The sequence below is a fragment of the Monodon monoceros genome, unplaced genomic scaffold (assembly GCF_005190385.1).
Source record: "Monodon monoceros isolate NGI ecotype Baffin Bay Population unplaced genomic scaffold, NGI_Narwhal_1 Super_Scaffold_3, whole genome shotgun sequence".
In the NCBI taxonomy this organism is placed as follows: domain Eukaryota; kingdom Metazoa; phylum Chordata; class Mammalia; order Artiodactyla; family Monodontidae; genus Monodon; species Monodon monoceros.
This window is the reverse complement of record NW_021703780.1, coordinates 29,193,523-29,211,678: the sequence shown is the minus strand read 5'-3', so window position 1 is coordinate 29,211,678 and position 18,156 is coordinate 29,193,523. Positions and strand designations below refer to the sequence as shown.

Here is an 18,156-nt window from a genome sequence, read left to right as displayed (position 1 = left end):
TCCATCAACTTTGCTTAAAGTCTGTATTTCCTTAAGTCAGAGGTATACATTTCACAACCTTGGAAGCAAAGGCAATCAAAAGAGGCAGTGGAGAGCTGTGACTTTGACCAGCAACTCTGTCCATGGAGACAGACAGAATATTTACTGACAAACAACCTTTTTATTTTCCCCAGAAGAGTTCTAGCCTTTGTTACCTGGATGATGGCTGTTGCTCACTGTTTCACTTTGCCTGGGCTGAGGGCACCCTGGGGTATTTGTGGCCAGAGGTGGGACTTTAGGGTCCTCTCTCCATAGGTGCCGGCTACTTCATGTACTTCAGTACCAGCTTGGGGATAGCAGAGGAAGCAGCCCTGTTGGAGTCTCGGATTCTTTACCCAAAGAGGAAGCAGCAATGCCTGCAGTTTTTCTATAAAATGACAGGAAGCCCTTCAGACAGACTCATCGTCTGGGTCAGGAGGGATGACGGTACGGGCAACGTTCGCAAGCTGGTCAAGGTGAAGACCTTTCAAGGTACTTAAAGGCATCTTGCGAGGCCTGATTGGGCTTCACATTTGGGATTGTGCTTTTTCTCCTCCTTCCCCTCCCTCTCCTTTTTCACCCTCCTCCCCCTCTGTCTCCTCTTCCTTCCTTTCCTCCACCTCCCTTCTGCCTCTTTGAAATGCATAATGCCTGGCATGTTTTAACCACTCAATGGATGTTTTAGCCGTTCAGAAATTGCGGGTTCAGGTGAGGCTGAAATATACTATTGAAAGAGGCCAATCAGGGAAAGAAAAAAGAAGGCCAATCAGAATATAAAAATCTAGTTTTCTCTAGAGCTTTGGAGAAAGACAGAATAGAGAAAATTGGTGATTCAAAGGTGGAGATTGGAAGGTAAAAGGGAAGCTGCATCTGTTTCAGCAAACTGATTGATACCATTATTTAATACACTGAGGTAACTCGAAACCTACTTGTGAAGTTGGTGGCAAGCAAGTGACTTGTATACATTAACTTCACTAAAATCACTTATATATTCCTTAGTGATACTTTATGTATTTCGATAAGATCATGAAAACCTTAAAATGCTAAGGGAGTTAGTTGGTTGTGAGAGTAATCTGACTGAAAATCAAGATCCAGGGTTATAAAAGCTAAGTACTTACACTCTTTTATTATGGTGGTGGTTCGTTCATAAATAGAAAAGGAGAGACGTGTTTTTCTAGTTTTCCATTCAACAAAGAATTTCTCAATTAAAATGAGATAAAGGAAGCATTCTTTGCGCACTTCTAGAAGAAGCTGCTGCTCTTGAAGGGTGGAGGCTTCCTTAGTAAAGGCTACTCAGAAGAACGGGGGCCCAAATTGTCTCTACCCAGGTCACTCTGTGGGTAGAAAATACTACAAATAATGGTTTTGAGGGGTTCACTTTTCTGGCTGAAATTTACAGAGCATCTTTATCAAATAGAGAGATGACAGCTAGGTGCCCTTTAAGAGTTGAGAATTTGCTGTGTTACCAAGGATTATAAATATGGACATATGAAATTGCCATTGTTTGACCTTTAACTTATCAAAGGTCTGTTTTATACGATTCCGCCCAATACTTGTGCATTCAGTGCTAACATTAAGGGGGTGGGGTGCATTTATACCAACAAACCCAGGGGAAAGCCCAGAACGTGCAGAATGGAGTAATAATGGAAAACAAATTCATGATTAAGACTTTTATCATAAATCAGAGTGTGTCTTTGTTTTTTTTTTCTTTTTTAGCTATTTTCCCATACTAGATATGTGACTTTGGAAAAGTTCCTTAACAAGTTTATAGCAGTCCTCTCCTGTGTTTGTTGTGAAGATTACATGAGATCGTTCATGTAAAGCACCTGCCACAGTACGAGGTTCCAAGTAAGTGCTCCAAAAATGTTGGTCACAGTTGTCACCAATTTTATTCTCTGTCCTCAGGAGATTTTGACCAAAATTGGAAAATTGCCCATGTTACACTAAGAGAGGAAAAGAAGTTTCGCTACCTTTTCCAGGGCACAAAGGGTGACCCCCAGAACTTGAGTGGGGGAATTTACCTGGATGACATCACTTTGACAGAAACCCCATGCCCCGCAGGGGTTTGGACGGTCCGGAAATTCTCTCAAGTCCTGCAGAGCACAGTTAAAGGGGACAAGCTTCAGAGCCCTCGATTCTACAATTCAGAGGGCTACGGTTTGGGGTTGACCTTGTACCCTCATGGCAGAACGATCTCCAGGAGCTCTGGGTACTTGGGACTTGCCTTTCATCTGTGTAGTGGAGAGAATGATGCTGTCCTGGAGTGGCCAGTGGAGAACAGACAGGTGATAATGACAATACTTGACCAGGAACCCGATGTCAGGAAGAGAATGTCCTCCAGCATGGTGTTCACTACCTCCAAGTCCCAGACGTCTACAGGTAGGTGGTTAGAAGACCTGCCCCTCCACCTGGAAGGGCCAACAGACACAGTTCTCATCTGTACAGGAGAGATTAACTTTCCCCTCACATTTCCTCCTTGGGCACAACTACAGCAATGTCATGTTGGAGCATTAAGTTAAAATGTCCTTGTTTCTTTTTTCTTTCATTGAAGTGTAGTTGATTTACAATGTTGTGTTAGTCTCTGGTGTACAGCAAAGTGATTCAGTTATACATACACATATATTTTTTAGATTCTTTTTTCATATAGGTTATCACAGAATATTGAGTAGAGTTCCCTGTGCCATTCAGTAGGACTTTGTTGTTTATCTATTTTATATACAGTAGTTTGTATCTGCTGATCCCAAACTCCTAATTTATCCCTCCCACCCCCTTTCCGCTTTGGTAACCAGAAGTTTGTTTTCTATGTAAGTGAAAATTTTCAGTGTCATCTTCTCTCTCTCTCTTTCCTGAATTCATCCATCAAGCATCTAAGTAAGGGCTTGCAAGGTGCCAAGCTCTGTGCCAGTTCCTTAGAGTACAAGCAAGCCAGCCAGTCCCTGCCTCACTGAGCTCAGTCCGAGAAGACAGATCCAGCTAATCATTTATCAAATACTCAGAATTTGTGAGGCTCTGTGCAAAACTAATGCACTGAGTCCTAGAATATTACTCATTGTCAGCAGGTCCATGAAACAAACTTGCATGAATAAAGGAACGGGCAAACTATTTTTTTTTTTCAAAAGAAGAGACTTAAGCCTTAAAAGGAAGAAGCTATAGCTCTCTCTTCCCCTTCATTGACAAGTCACTCAGTAGTGGGCAATGACCCTTCACAGGGGTGATTCTCTGCTCCACCCCCTCCCAATTCTCAGGGGTTTTGGTTTTTTTTGGGGGGGGGTTATTATTCAAACAGAAAGTTACAAAAATTATAATCATCCTCATCAGTTCACTCAGTCCCACGTAATTAATTTTTTTCATCTTGATCTTTGTTAGCACTTTTATGAGTTCATTAGTTTTCCATTAGGGTTCTGAAAATGCTTATTCATTCAGTTCAGCAGTTTAGTCAGTTACCAGAAACCTGTACTTGTCAGAGTCTTTTCCATGAATTCCTTGAAGATGAAACCCTTCTATAGGAACATATTTGCAAAAGCATCAGAGTATACCCAGACCTGTCTGTAAATGACAAAAGACTTAAAAATGACCACGGTTAAAGATTTGACGAAAGTTCATAATAATGCAATTGACAAGGAAATTTAGTTATTTCTGAGATATACATTTTAAAGTAATAACTAGAATTATGACTTATTGCACGAGAACATATAAGATTTTTAGAAATTTCATGTAATATCTGAAACATTTATATTAACATATTTCCATACAAATAACCCAAAGAAAGTTTAGTATAAGTTGTTTTGTTTGTTTGTTTGTTTTACTGCAGGTTCTTATCAGTCATCAACTTCATATACATCAGTGTATACATGTCAATCCCAATCGCCCAATTCAGCACACCACCAACCCCACCCCACCGCGGTTTTCCCCCCTTGATGCCCATATGTTTGTTCTCTACACCTGTGTCTCAACTCCTGCCCTGCAAACCGGTTCATCTGTACCATTTTTCTAGGTTCCACATACATGCGTTAATATACGATATTTGTTTTTCTCTTTCTGACTTACTTCACTATGTATGACAGTCTCTAGATCCGTCCACATCTCAACAAATGACCCAATTTCGTTCCTTTTTATGGCTGAGTAATATTCCATTGTACATATGTACCACATCTTCTTTACCCATTCATCTGTCGATGGGCATTTAGGTTGCTTCCATGACCTGGTTATTGTAAATAGTGCTGCGATGAACATTGGGGTGCATGTGTCTTTTTGAATTATGGCTTTCTTAGGATATATGCCCAGTAGTGGGATTGCTGGATCATATGGTAATTCTATTTTTAGTTTTTTTAAGGAACCTCCATACTGTTCTCCATAGTGGCTATATAAATTTACATTCCCACCAACAGTGCAAGAGGGTTCCCTTTTCTCCACACCCTCTCCAGCATAATTCTCCTGGAAAGGGTAAATAACCTGATTTTTTTCCAACACATTTTTTCTGATTAACAAAGCTCTTATGGGTAAACAACAAGGTCCTACTGTACAGCACATAGAACTATATTCAATATCCTATGATAAACCATAATGGAAAAGAATAGTAAAAAAATGTATATGTATACATATAACTGAATCACTTTGCCATACAGCAGAAATTAACACATTGTAAATCAACCATACTTCAATTAAAAAAAAGCTCTCTATACTCATTAAAGACAGATGGAAAGTGAAAAGTAAAGCGATAATGTGATTTTCTGTAACCTGTAACTTTGCAGCAATGAATGGCTCCGTCATCTGGGACAGGCCGTCTGTCATGGGGTCCTATGACAAGAGCTGTGCCTGTTTTAGAAGCATCGACTGGGGCTGGGGTGCTATCATCTCCCACCAAATGCTGAAAAGGAGGAGTTACCTTAAAAACGACGACCTTATATTGTTTGTGGACTTTGAAGGTATTTTGCTGGTTTTCCTGAATAAGTAATCCTATGTTCTGGGTGTTCTATTGACTTTACATGGATTTTTTAAAGCATCTCATGGAAGGTGGGGATCTTTTGGGGGGACTAGGTTTAAAAAAAAAAAAAAGATGTGCTCTAAGAGAACCACATTGTACTCTTTTATTCAAGGACTCCCATCTCGATTTTAACTGTCCTGGGGAGAAACTAAAATTTTAGTGTCACCTTTTTGTATAACTTATCAAATGTGACAGTTGGCTGACTTCAATTTAGCTTCAATCGGTCTATCCATACTCACTTTATGCTTCTCTTCTCAAGTTAAATAAATAAAATCGTGATTGGACTACTTTAAACACAAACATAGCAAAAAAAGAATGAAATCTTGCTATGTGCAACAGCATGGATGGACCTGAGGGGCATTATGCTTCGTGAAATAAGTCAGATAGATAAAGGCAAATGCTGTATGTTTTTACTTACACGTGGAATCTGAAAAACAAAGCAAATGAACAAATATAACAAAACAGACTCACAGATACAGAGAACAAACTAGTGGTTACCAGAGGGGAAAGGGGTAGGGGTAGGGACAAAATAGGGGCAGGGGATTAAGAGGTACAAACTACTATGTATGAAATAAGTTACAAAGATGTAATGTACAGCACAGGGAATATAGTCAATATTTTATAATAACTTTGTATGAAGTGTAATCTATAAAAATGTCAAATTACTATTTATACACCTTAAAACTAATATAATATTTTAAGTCAACTATACTTCAATTAAAAATAATCTATCTATAAAATAGTTGGCATTATGAAAATCCGCTGGATTCAAAGCCACTTTTCTACGTCACTAAAGGTGATGACCAAGAGGGATAGAGGCAGCCCAGGGAGCTTTCTCCAGGAGTGGAAGTGAATTGTTGTCAGATTTAATCATATATCTTCCTCACCACCCTTTGTCTCTTTCCTTGAGATATCACCCACCTTAACCAGACTGAAGTTCACATTAAAGACAGCAGGCTGATCCCCCAAAGCCTCGTTCTCCAAGGCCAGGAGCAGCCGGCTTCAGAAGAAGGTTCGGGAAAGGCCTCCTTAGAGAAAGACCTACTGGGCAGCCTGGACCAGGGGCATCGCAGCCGACAGAAGCGGTCGGTGGACAACACGGGCCCCATGGAGGACCACAACTGGCCACAGTACTTCAGAGACCCATGTGACCCGAACCCTTGTCAAAACGAAGGCATCTGTGTGAACGTGAAGGGGATGGCGAGCTGCAGGTAGGCTCTGTGGCCTGGGGTGGTAGGTGTGGGTCGGCAGAGGGGAGCCCTATGTCTGCTTACCCTGCTAAAAGGCACGGTTCTCAGGTCAGGGCATCCACGCCATCAGATGGTCAACCCTGTCGGTCCTTGACTCCACAAAGCCGTGCCTGGAATCAGAGGGCAGAGCAGGGGTCCTGCCAGAGCAGAAGAGTCCCAAATCTCCTGCCTCTTCACGTGTATCCCTTTGCTACCTCTGGGACATTGTCAACAGCATCTTGAATGTTGTTGGAACTTTGAACTCCACTGCAGGGCTCAAAAATGACCCAGAGCTTTTTTTTTTTTTAATATTTATTCATTTATATATTTATTTGGTTGTACCGAGTCTTAGTTGTGGGAGGTGGGTTCCTTAGTTGAAGCTTGCAGACTCCTTAGTTATGGCATGTGAACTCCTAGTGGCATGCATGTGGGATCTAGTGGCATGCACATGAGCCCAAACCTGGGCCCCCTGCAATGGGAGCGCGGAGTCTTATCCACTGCACCACCAGGGAAGTCCCGACCCAGAGCTTTTAGCATCAAGGCTCCACCACAGGGACTCAGGACCAACCAAGCTTAAACCTTCCCTGACTGCAAATGTTATTATTGTTATTAATTATTATTTCTATTGTCCATTAGTTCAATTGTACTATTATCATATTTATGTTTTCAACAATAATAAGAAGAATATCTGATATTTGGGGGCTGCTTGCTATGTGTCACATGGTCCCCTGAGCAGTATGCATTCATGATCTAAATTATTCCTCACAGCCACCCTGTGACATAAAGGCCCTTCTTATCCCCGTTTAGGGCATAAGAAATTTGAAGCTTAGAGAAGTAAGTAATTTGTCTGAAATTACCCAGATGGTAAATGCTGGAGCTTAGACTTGCAATCCAGGTCTGCCTGTCTGCACAGTTTGCTATATTTAATAGTTCTTTTAATAATGTTTGTTATTTGCATAAAATATTTCATAAAAGGATGTATGTGATGACAGAAACATCAGTTTCATTTGATAGAATAGTAGCTTGGCTAATAGTCTGCTTGGCTCAAAACATCTACATTTCTTCTCAGCTCTTTTTGATCTCCACTATGTTCTTTCTTTTTTAAACTTTTATTTTGAAATAATTTTAGATTTACAGATACATTTCAAAAATGCAGCAGAGTTCCCCATACCCTAAAGTCAACATCTTACATAACCATCGTACATTAGCAAAGGCAAGAAATGAGCATTAACAAAGGTAAATACTACTAAAAATAGTATTAACTAAACAACACACCTTATCCAGATTTCCCCAGTTTTTCCACCAATACACTTTTTCTGTTCCAGGATCCAATTCAGGACCCCGTGTTCCATTTAGTTTTCATGTCTCCTTAGCTCCTTCAATCCTGAGCTGGTCCTTGGTCTTGTCTTTCATTATCTTGATACTTTTGAAGAGCATTGATCAGTTATTTTACAAATTGTTCCTCAATTTGAGTTTATCTGATGTCTTCTCATGATTATATTGAGGTTGTACATTTTGGGTAAGAACCAAGACGTGATATGACCTTCTCAGTGTGTCATGTGAGGGGTACCAGATGTCAATATGTGTTATTACCGGTGACGTTAACCTTGTCATCTGGCCAAGAGGGTGTCTGCCAGCCCTGTCTCCTGAGAAGTTACCATTCCTCACTCTTTAATTAACACGTCTTGGGAGAGACGCTCGGAGACCATGCAGACATCTTGCCTTTCCTCAAACCCTCACCCACTAATTTCAGCATCCGTTGGTGGAGTTTGCTGAACCATCACTACTGTGTGTCAGGAAACACATTCTTTAAGTGTCCCAAACCTTCCTCCTGAACTTTGCATATGGTAGCCGAGAGGACAGGGTCTGGAGACAGACCTTCAGAGATTAGACTTCAAGAGTGAGACATTTACTAACTGCGTGGCCTTGAGCAAATTATCTAACTTTTCTGAAAGATAAGGATGATAAGAATGGCCTGGTAATAACCACCACCTCAAAGGGTTGTTCCAGGATTAAATTAATTGACTTGCGTAAAGCACTTTGAACGAGGCCAGGTGCATGTAACTGCTGAGTGTCCCCTGCCATTGCTGCTGTGTTGGTCTTGTTGTCAGGAAGCCCTTGGGGCTCAGGTGGTTCCCACACACCCCTGTGTCCTGTCTCCCCAGGTGCGTCTCTGGCCACACCTTCTTCTACACTGGGGAGCGATGTCAGGCCATGCAGGTGCACGGCAGCCTCCTGGGCCTGATGATCGGAGGCGCAGCCAGCATGGTTTTATTGACCTTCACCATCATCTCCATCCTTCGCCAAAGGCCAGGCAGTGATGCCCGCTGACATCAACTAGACTGCAGAAGCACCTCCAGCCCTTGGACCCTCCCTTTCCTTCCCATTTGGGGCAGCTTCTATCGGCCTTGCTTTGCCTCCAGCCTCTTGTGTGACCCTTATGGTTTTCCTGTCCCCACCCTCACATGGTTCTGTTACCCTGCTCTGTGCTCCAAATGTATCTAGTGTGTCCTGTGATGACGCTCTTATCCCTTAGTTGTAAATCCCTTGTTTAATAGACTGTCTTTCCCATATACTGTAAGCTCTACACAGGCAGACCCACCTTTACTGTGTTAGCCCAGTGCCTGGGAGTCTGCCTGGCCCGGCATGCATGGTCACTCAGTAAAAACGAATAAATGAGCCAGTAATTGAATGAATAACTAAGATATAGAAACTCTCTCCTTTCTACGGCAAGTAAGATGTATACAATGAAACGCATATGTTTTTTGTACTAGAATCAAACACTCAAATACCTGTTTTCCATCAGACACAATAGGTTTATTATTCTTTTAGGGTCTTGTGTGTTAAAGAACTTCAAATAAAGATTCCTCCTAGCAGCCGCATTTGCTTTCCTCCTCTGATTCTAAGGGAAAGTCTTTAATAAATTCAATAACTATTTCGTCAGTACCTTCAAGGGGTCCAGAATTGCATGTGAATTTGTGTGTGTGTGTGTGTGTGTGTGTGTGTGTATGGAAAGTTCTTTCTCAGATCTTTTTAAATTTTAAAGTACATTTTAAGGGACTTCCCTGGTGGTCCAGTGGTAAAGAATCCGCCTTCCGATGCAGGGGATGCAGGTGCGATCCCTGTTCGGGGAACTAAGATCCCAAATGCCGCGGGGCAACTAAGCCTGGCTGCAACTGCTGAACCCACGCACCACAGCTACAGAGCCCACGCACTCTGGAGCCCATGCGCCACAACTAGAGAGAAGCCCGCGCACTGCAACGAAGATTCCGCATGCCTCAACTAAGACCCAACGGAGCCAAAAATATAAATAAATATTTTAAAAATAAAGTATATTTATATACTGTTCGTGTATAAAATTATTAACAAATTGAAAGTATCAGGTAGAAGAGAATTTAAAGGGAGTATTTGTAGACACACTTTCTTTCCGTGGTTCCTAGGAGACAAAACTACCCGAGGCAAGAAAGTTCCAGGAGAGATCAAGTAAGAAGGAAAGCTGAGGTTTCCATCCTTAATCAGCACAAGCCTCACAGGGAGCTGGCTCTAGAAGTTTACTAAAAGAAAATATTTCAAGGAGCCTGAATGGTCCAGGCTTTCAGTTACCAGCTTTCTAAGTACATACTTCATGACCACTCTGGAAATAAACGCGAGGGGTTAAGAAGGGTCCCTTTAATGCAAAGGTGTGAGAAGAGTTTGGAGTACATGCAACCTCCAGTCCCAGCACTGACTCTCCAGCCTGAGGTGCATCAGTATCCCCTGGAGGGCTGGTTAAAACACAGATCGTAGGCACCACCCTGAGAACTTCTGATCCAGCAGATCGGGGGCAGGGTCTAAGAATTTGCACTTCTAGCAGGTTCCCAGGCGATGCTGAGGCTGAGAACTGCTGCTTTAGTGGGTAGAAAGGAGGTCTGGACATCAGGCTCCCTGGCTGCAGGCTTGGAAGGGCCATCTAACCAGCTCTGCAACTATCATAAAATCACACGTGCTCTTGGTCTTTGTTTCCTCATCTGTCAAACGAAAGTAATAGTTGACTAGCTCCTCCCAGCTCACTTTAACATTTACAGGGTTGCAGAGTAATAAAATGGGATTATGGATAAGAAGCTAGAGTGAAAAGTATATGCAAAGTGTGCTGTTTAATTTTCAGAGTAGATGAGAAGCTACCCGGCCACCCAGCCAGTCTTCATCTCCAAAAACCAAATTGGAAATAACCTGCAGCTTTGCTTCTCTACATGCTTCACAGCCCTGCAAATCCACAACTGACTTTAAGGCTGGGCTTGGAGAAGGTGTTCCCTCCACACCCCTGCGTCTCTCCTCAGAAGGGAGCTCCAGGCACGGTGGTTGCTGCTATGGTTTTTCTTTTGTTTTATTCGAAGGAAATGTGCTCTGGGCCATGCCTGGCCTAGATCTGGTCCAGCTCAGAGGAGAGGTCCCATCCTAAACAGAGGACAACATTTCCTGTACACCTGAGTTCTCTCTGAAGGAAGCAGAAGCCCAAATGTCAAGGGTAACTTAGAATTTTGATCTAGTATTAGAAATTAAAACTGCTAAAACAATGACAAGGAGGTACCAGGCTGAGGGGAAAACATTTTGATATTTCTCAGCACCAACACCATACCCACCATCTCGATTCATCTCCATTGATGATGTATGGTCAGCCCTGTTGGTTGCATGATTGATTAGGAATCTGGCTCATCATAGATCAGACAGTGTATTTAGCTTTTCTCTGAGCCTGAAGTTCTCCATCATACCAGGGGGATTAGCAGATACTTTATTCTTTTGAGGAGTTGAGTTGTTGATGGATGAGTAGGTATCTGTCATGGGGAGGTGGATAGAGAAGTAAAGCATTTCAACATCCTTAGGCAGTGTGGGATTTGGGATTTAGCTAAGCAATGTGAAAAACTGGGAAGCCCTCTCTGTATGTGGGTACTTGGATTCCTTGACCTTATGTAGTGGGCCTGAATCAGAGTAGTTTGAAAGTCTGAAAATGTCTCATGCTTCCCCCACCCTATTCTTTATCCTGCCATGTGGGGCTATGTTTTACCCTGGGAAGGGCAGAACAAAAAGACAGGAAGTACTGAATCCCTGAGAACTACGTGGATCTGAGCCTGCCATAGCAGTCTTGGACTGCTTACCTACACACTTTTTTTGGCTAGAGAAATAAACTTGAATTTTAAGTGGCCATGATTTTGAATCTGTGTTGCTCACAGAAGACGTAGTCCTCACTGTTAAGATGGTTTCTGTGGGGTCGGCACATGACTCAGGTTAACTCAATCACAATTCCTTGCTCTGCTGTAGACACATGTACCAATGGGGAAGAAAAGAGTTTCTCTTCCTTTTAGATCTGAGACTCTGGTTCATAGGCCCCATAGATTTTTTTCCTTGAAGATCTGTCTTGGAATGAAATAAACACACAGAGGGAGACAAAGCCACAAAGGGAGAAAAAGAACTCTGAGAGCATTGTTTGAGCCCCTGAATTCAGCTGAGTCTGAAGGTGTACCAATCCAGTATCTTCCCCAGTTACAGGAGCTAATAAAGGTCCACGCCCGCTTCTACTAGTCTGAGTTGTGGTTTCATTATTTGTAACAGAGAGACCTTTTTTGTGTGTGTGGTACGCGGGCCTCTCACTGCTGTGGCCTCTCCCGTTGCGGAGCACAGGCTCCGGACGCGCAGGCTCAGCGGCCATGGCTCACGGGCGCAGCCGCTCCGCGGCATGTGGGATTCTCCCGGACCGGGACATGAACCCGCGTCCCCTGCATCGGCAGGCGAACTCTCAACCACTGCGCCACCAGGGAAGCCCCAGAGAGATCTTTAAGTGACTCAACTGCTGCAGCACATAATTGGCTCATCTGTAAAGAGAGGAAATGACCGGGATGAGTCTAAGGTTAAATAAAATCTTATATTACATAAGATTATAAACTTGAATTGAGATGCCTATGCTGGTGAGTTAATTAGCTTCCCTTATTTTGCTCAGTGACTTATTCTTCCTTTCTGGCTTCATAATGGGCATGATTTTAAAGTCAAACCTAGGCAAAATGATGATTTTGGATGTCATGTATCTTCAGGGTTACTTTCAAAAACTCCTAATGATGAATTAAATGCAAAAATGGGGAGGGTGTATGTATTTTGATCCTGAGTAGAGATTGTATCTAAATCTGGGTTCTCCCTCCTGTGTGTGTAATTTCTAAACACATACACACAGTTTGATACAAAATAATCATGGCTAAATTCATTCAACAGTCACTGTGTGCCAGATACTCTTCTGGGGGCTTTATAAGAAGCAACTCTTCACAACCATCTGTCAGACCTGTCCAGTTATTATCCCCTTTTGCGTTGTGGAAATAGAGTCACAAGAGACTTTACCCAAGGTCGCAAAGCTAAGACATGCTGGGCTGACCATTGGAAAGCACAAGGTCTGGCTCCAGAGCACAAGCTCTTCCCCACCACTTATGCAACCAAATCGGCCGTCAGTCAACACTAACGAACAACACGATGTGTTCACGCTGCAAACTGAAGCTGAGAATTCAAAGAATCCAAGTAGCAAATCAGCTACTGCTTCAGTCTGCCCATCATACGGGAAATCATGATGTAGCCAAGTTGATTAGGACCAATGTCAGTTGGTCCACGTGTGTTCAGACACAGCCTCGGGAATACGCTTCATCCCTAGGAAATCGTATTTTCCTCCTATGTGTCTAAATGGCATCCAGCATTCTGAGAATGCTTGCTCTGTCTGTGGCAAGAATAAAAATAGGGGCACTGGTCAGTGGAACCGCATGGAAACTCTTTTGCATGAAGAGTAAAGATTAACATGGCAGGTACGGTCAAGCTGCTCCCTTTGGGGAGTCGACCAGTTGGCTAATGGGGGATCTACTTTCTTTTTTTTAAAATTGGTTCTAGTTATCTGTGTCTTTACGTAAATCTTTGATCATTTCCAAGTACTGGCTTCTTATTGGAGAGTTATTATGAAATCTGAAAGAGATAAATATAAGAAACAAAGTAGAAGTGCAAAGTATTAGCCATGTCCTATGGCATGTAATTTGAAGAGAGCCAGAGGCGTAACTGCCCCCAGATTGCTAACATGCCTTTGTGTTGGTGTGTCTGAGAGGCCTTTATGAAATTTAAGTTATTTGTGGGTGAATTAAAATTAATTATTGCCCTAAAATATCGGGCAGCTAATGTGGTCCTGAGAACACTGGGACACAGGCTAAAAATGTCTGGATGGTATGGAGGTGCTTTGACAGATTCTCCAGACAGGTAAGGGCAGACTGTGGGCCACGAACACTTAGGAGTTGGGTTACTGACAGGGCAAGATGTGGCAAAGTCAAAAGCTCCATTTCATGGCTTCATCCAGGGTCAATGTAGCTATTTCCCACAGTGGAGCAACTCTACTTTCAATAAAGCAACATAGCTGGCATCCTTTCATGCTCCATCAGAGACCAGAAAAGGAAGTAGTTCCATGTTTGCCCAGAACACTGGCCATTATGCCCTGGGCTGCCCTGAGATGAAATTATAAAGCAGGATTAAGGTTGGAGATGCCTTAAGTTCTCCATCCTTTCTGTCACCACGTTGTCCCTCTCTCATTTTCTGTGCTCGGAGCTCTCCCTGCCATGGGAGTCTGCGTGCATCGCAGGGAAGCAGCAGTGTGGTGGTGACGTGCACACATTCTAGGTCAGACATTCTGCATTCAACACCTGACTCTACCATTCTTGAACTGTGTGACCCTGGGCAAGTGATTAACCTCTCTGTGCTTAGTTTATTCATCTGTAAAATAAAGAGAAAAAGAATATTTACTCAACCCTAGAAGGATTTGTTGTCAGGCTTAAATGAGATTCTAGGACAGCACCAAACACATGGTAAGAACTCAATAAATGTTAGTTAATATAGATAGTTAACAGCCATTTTCAGTGGAGGGTAAATTTCATGTCATTTGCTGTGTCCCTCTCCTGGAGCCTGGTACATGTTAAGCCTCATCTCTCCTTGTGATTTTGTTTTCTGTTAGAGGGGTGTCCCATGTTAGGGAGAAGGGCTGAGAGCTATCCTGAGGGTATGAGTAATATCCCAGGCATATGACACTCTCCCGCAGTCAGAAGTCATATGCCTCTTATGCAAGCCCAGGTCAGCTTGTCCCTCTGCCCTAAGGGCCAGCCCTTTGGCGGTGGTACTGTTTACTTCTCCTGAATCTTCTTGGATCACACTTCAGCTGGCAGAGCTAGCAGCCTCCTCTTCATCGTGTGTCTGGAGACTAGACTAGAAACTTACCAGCTGCTGGCTGGCGTGTCACTTAGCCCTAGGACAGCAGCGGATTCACCACAGATTGAAAATGAAAGCTCAGCCCGGCAGTAGGTTTCTGTGGGTGAATGAGAAAAGGGAATAAGACCGTCCTGGCTCATCCTCTTGCAGGTGCATTGATGGGCAAGTGTGAGGGTCCTGTGAAACATGGAAGGCACCCATGTTTATTTCTCAAACTACCTTCCACACTCCTGTCTGGAATGGGGGGACTGGGTGATTTCTGGGGCTGCTTTTAGCTTTGTCTTTAGGTCTATAAATAAGATTCTGTCCATGGGGAAGGAGAAAAAACAGAAGGAGGGAGCTATCCTGGCTAGTATCTCGCAGAAATGTACACCTGCCAGTAAAACCCATCACACCTACTGGAACTATGTGCCTGGAATGCTGGCTCTCCCCATACCTTGACATCTCTTTCTACATCATTTTTTTCCTCCTGCAAGGATCATACATATTTTTTTTTTTTTTTTTTTTTATACGCGTGCCTCTCACTGTTGTGGCCTCTCCCGTTGCGGAGCACAGGCTCCGGGCACGCAGGCTCAGCGGCTCACGGGCCCAGCCGCTCCGCGGCATGTGGGATCCCCCCGGACCGGGGGCACAAACCCGCGTCCCCTGCATCGGCAGGCGGACTCTCAACCACTGCGCCACCAGGGAAGCCCTACTCTTCTTTTGATTGCATTTCAACCATTTAAAAGTGTAAAAACGATTCTTAGCTCGTGGGCAGTACATTCACAGACAGGGGTTGGATTTGGCTTATGGCACTTAATTTACCTTGCTGTGAAGTTGAATTTAATCCTGGATTCATGGTCCTTTTTTTTTTTGGTACGCGGTCCTCTCAGTGCGCGACCAGGGAAGCCCCATAATATTGATATAGAAGTGTTAGGAGGTGGGGACAGAGAGTGATTCTTTCGTGCCTGCTTTCTGTCATTCTGTTCATAGTCCCAAGTTACTTGTCCTCTGCACGCTGCCCTCCAGGCTCTCATCCACGGGCCCACAGTAGCTACACACCTTTGAGGTTCTGTCAAGGGGCTCAGGGAGGCGCTTCCTCTAATGACCACCAGGTGGCGATCAAGCCTCAGGAGAAGCTGGCGGACTGCTGGGGAGGAGCCGGAGCTTGGAGGCCAGCTGTCACTCATCAGCCCAGTTGGCCATCCCGTCAGGGCTGCCCTGACCAGGACAGCTGTGAACAGAGCGCCTCTGGGCATGGGAAGCGCTCACAGTTCCAGAAAAGCAGTAAAGGGATGTACGAATTTCCTCGGTTAATCAAACTCAAACGCCTCTTGCCACCGCTGCCGGAGGTTGGGGCGATTTGGCAGATGGAGGACCGAGGATGGTACCCATTAAAATTAGTACCCAAGAAGGCGGGGCCCAGAGTCATCCCTGGATCCTGGGAAGTGGGCTGTGACAGCAGTCTGCCCAGGACTTGCCCAGTCAGTTCCTGTTTCTTTTCATGCCGAGAAAAAGCCTTTTTTTTTTTCTGGACTCCTGGGTTTGTTCTATTTAGTTTCTAATAGTCACCAGCATACTTCCTTTGGGACTTGGCTCTGCATTAAAAAATAAAAACCCTGGGGTGGAAACGGAGTTGAGTAACCCCCATCCTTGGCCCATTCTTGCAGGGGGAACACTCACGACCTTTCAACTCTTCATCTCAAAGTTTACAGGTGAAAAGGAAAGAATAGATGTCTAGATCATTATTCTAAAAATAGGCAAGATGCCTGTAAGTAGACCACACACAGCCCACATGGGAAAATAGTATTCGGAGACAAATAACAGGGGTCTGGCACAGGGCGGGCTTTAGTAATCGTGCCCATCTTTTCGTCTTTCTTTTTCTGTCTGCTCCATATTCAGTAAGAATAGAGTCATGAAAATTGTTTCCTCTCTAGAATGTGCCAGAGGATAGACTTAGACATCTGTCCACCAGGACAGAAGGAAAGATGGGGTGGTGAGGTTGGTAAATGGGAAGTAATCAGGGGCTTCATCGTCACTTCCTTCAGTACCACGGTTACTGGAGGTGGCGGTGGCTATGTTACAGGCCTGGCCCAGGGGGCAATTCCATTCTCTCCTCTTGGCCACTGCTTGACACCGGTAGAGATAAGGGATGGTTTGCAATGAACCTCCGGAGGGGCAGGTGGCCTGTGAGGGACGCTGCTGCTCCTGGAAGGAGGGGCACCTGAAGTCTGCTATGTGGGCGCATTTGATGCTGGGGAGACAGTGCTCAGAGCAGGCCTCCCCTGGGGACCCACTCATCACAGGCTCTCCCACTTCCCCAGACTTTCATCTTCTGGGACCTGAGCTCAAAGGGCCCTGAAGTAGTCACAGCTGGAAGTTGAGCTGCAGGGTGTCCCCACCTGCAGGAGGGTTCTGAAGACACCTGGGGTCATAGAGCAGGCCTGGGCCTCTCAAGGTCCTCCCTACACTGCTGGGCAACAGAGGCCCAATATATGCCCACTGGGCTGTGTGTGCCAGGGGCTGAGTCATGCCCGGGACTCCAGAAGAGGCACTGGACCCTTTTGGGAAGCACAGAAGGTCCATGTAAAGGCATGTCTTGGAGCAACATTGTCCAAAGACTGCCAACCTGCATGTGTGCTTTGGGCCTCTTAAGAAAAATCATCTTGTCACATATAGGATTAGCTTGAAGGAAATCTTCAAAGCCAACCATTTGTTGAGTGCCGTCTCACTCCCTCATGGGTACGGGATGAAGAGTGCCCTACCCATCCTAATTCAGGGCTCTCCTGATGACCCTCGACACCCAGGCCTAGAACGCCCCTGGACTCTCACTAGGGTCATCAGAGCTTACTGTCCCCTCCCCAAGGCTCCCCTGTGGTCAGCCTCTCTCTGCCTTTCAAAGAGATAATGGAGGTAATGTATTATTTGCGTAATACTTCGTTTCCAAAACATGTTCCTATAAACTATGGTTTTGGGGCCTGACAACAGCCTTGAGAGGTAATTAGAATGATCCCTATTTTCTAGATGAGCAAACCAAGGACCAGAGAACTTTAGTGAAGGGCCCAGGGGAGTGAGGAAAGGTGTCTTTCTGTTCTGGGAGCCGTGTTCTTTCTGCTACGCCACACCAATGAGACAGTAAGCTCGTCCTCCAAGAAAGAAGGCTGATGCGGTTCTCCCGGCCCTTCCTCCTTTCTGGGAAAGATGCGAGGCTGCAATTTTCTGGGGCTGATACTCCGTGCTTGTCAATAATCTCCAAGGACAGTTTATAACAGTGTGGCTTTCAGGCCAGCTTGGAGGGGCAGGAGTTATATGGAAGAGAAGTATTTGAGGCCTTACAGATTTATGCCCCCTCCACCTCCCATATGTGTAAGCATCTCTGCAAAGACCAGCCCGGATGATGTGGTACAGGCCTGTTTTAAATTCATTTTCCTACCCTGCTGTTCATATAGAGAAAGGAAGCAGAATAGCAGAATGCATTTATCTATGATTTGTGCTTTAAATATGTGTTTCCCAGTGTAGTAGCTTCTAGATACATGTGGCTCCTTAGCCCTGGAAATGTGCTGGGCACTTGTGGAGTAAAACACACACTAGATTGTGAACACTTAGTACTAAAAAAAAAAAAAAAAAGGAATGTAAAATATCTCATTAAGAAGTTTACAGGGCTTCCCTGGTGGCACAGTGGTTGAGAGTCCGCCTGCC

General features: G+C 44.3%; 1 protein-coding gene across 1 annotated transcript in view; it reads left to right on the top strand.

Moving 5' to 3' along the window:
* Window positions 1-8,562, top strand: part of MEP1A (meprin A subunit alpha) — a 30,358-nt gene extending 21,796 nt beyond the window's left edge. The window contains exons 10-14 of the mRNA XM_029243275.1: window positions 295-510; window positions 1,924-2,397; window positions 4,770-4,943; window positions 5,913-6,213; window positions 8,397-8,562. Coding sequence (XP_029099108.1) covers window positions 295-510; window positions 1,924-2,397; window positions 4,770-4,943; window positions 5,913-6,213; window positions 8,397-8,562 — 1,331 coding nt within the window. The remainder of the gene's footprint in view (window positions 1-294; window positions 511-1,923; window positions 2,398-4,769; window positions 4,944-5,912; window positions 6,214-8,396) is intronic.
* The last annotated feature ends 9,594 nt before the right edge of the window (window positions 8,563-18,156 follow it).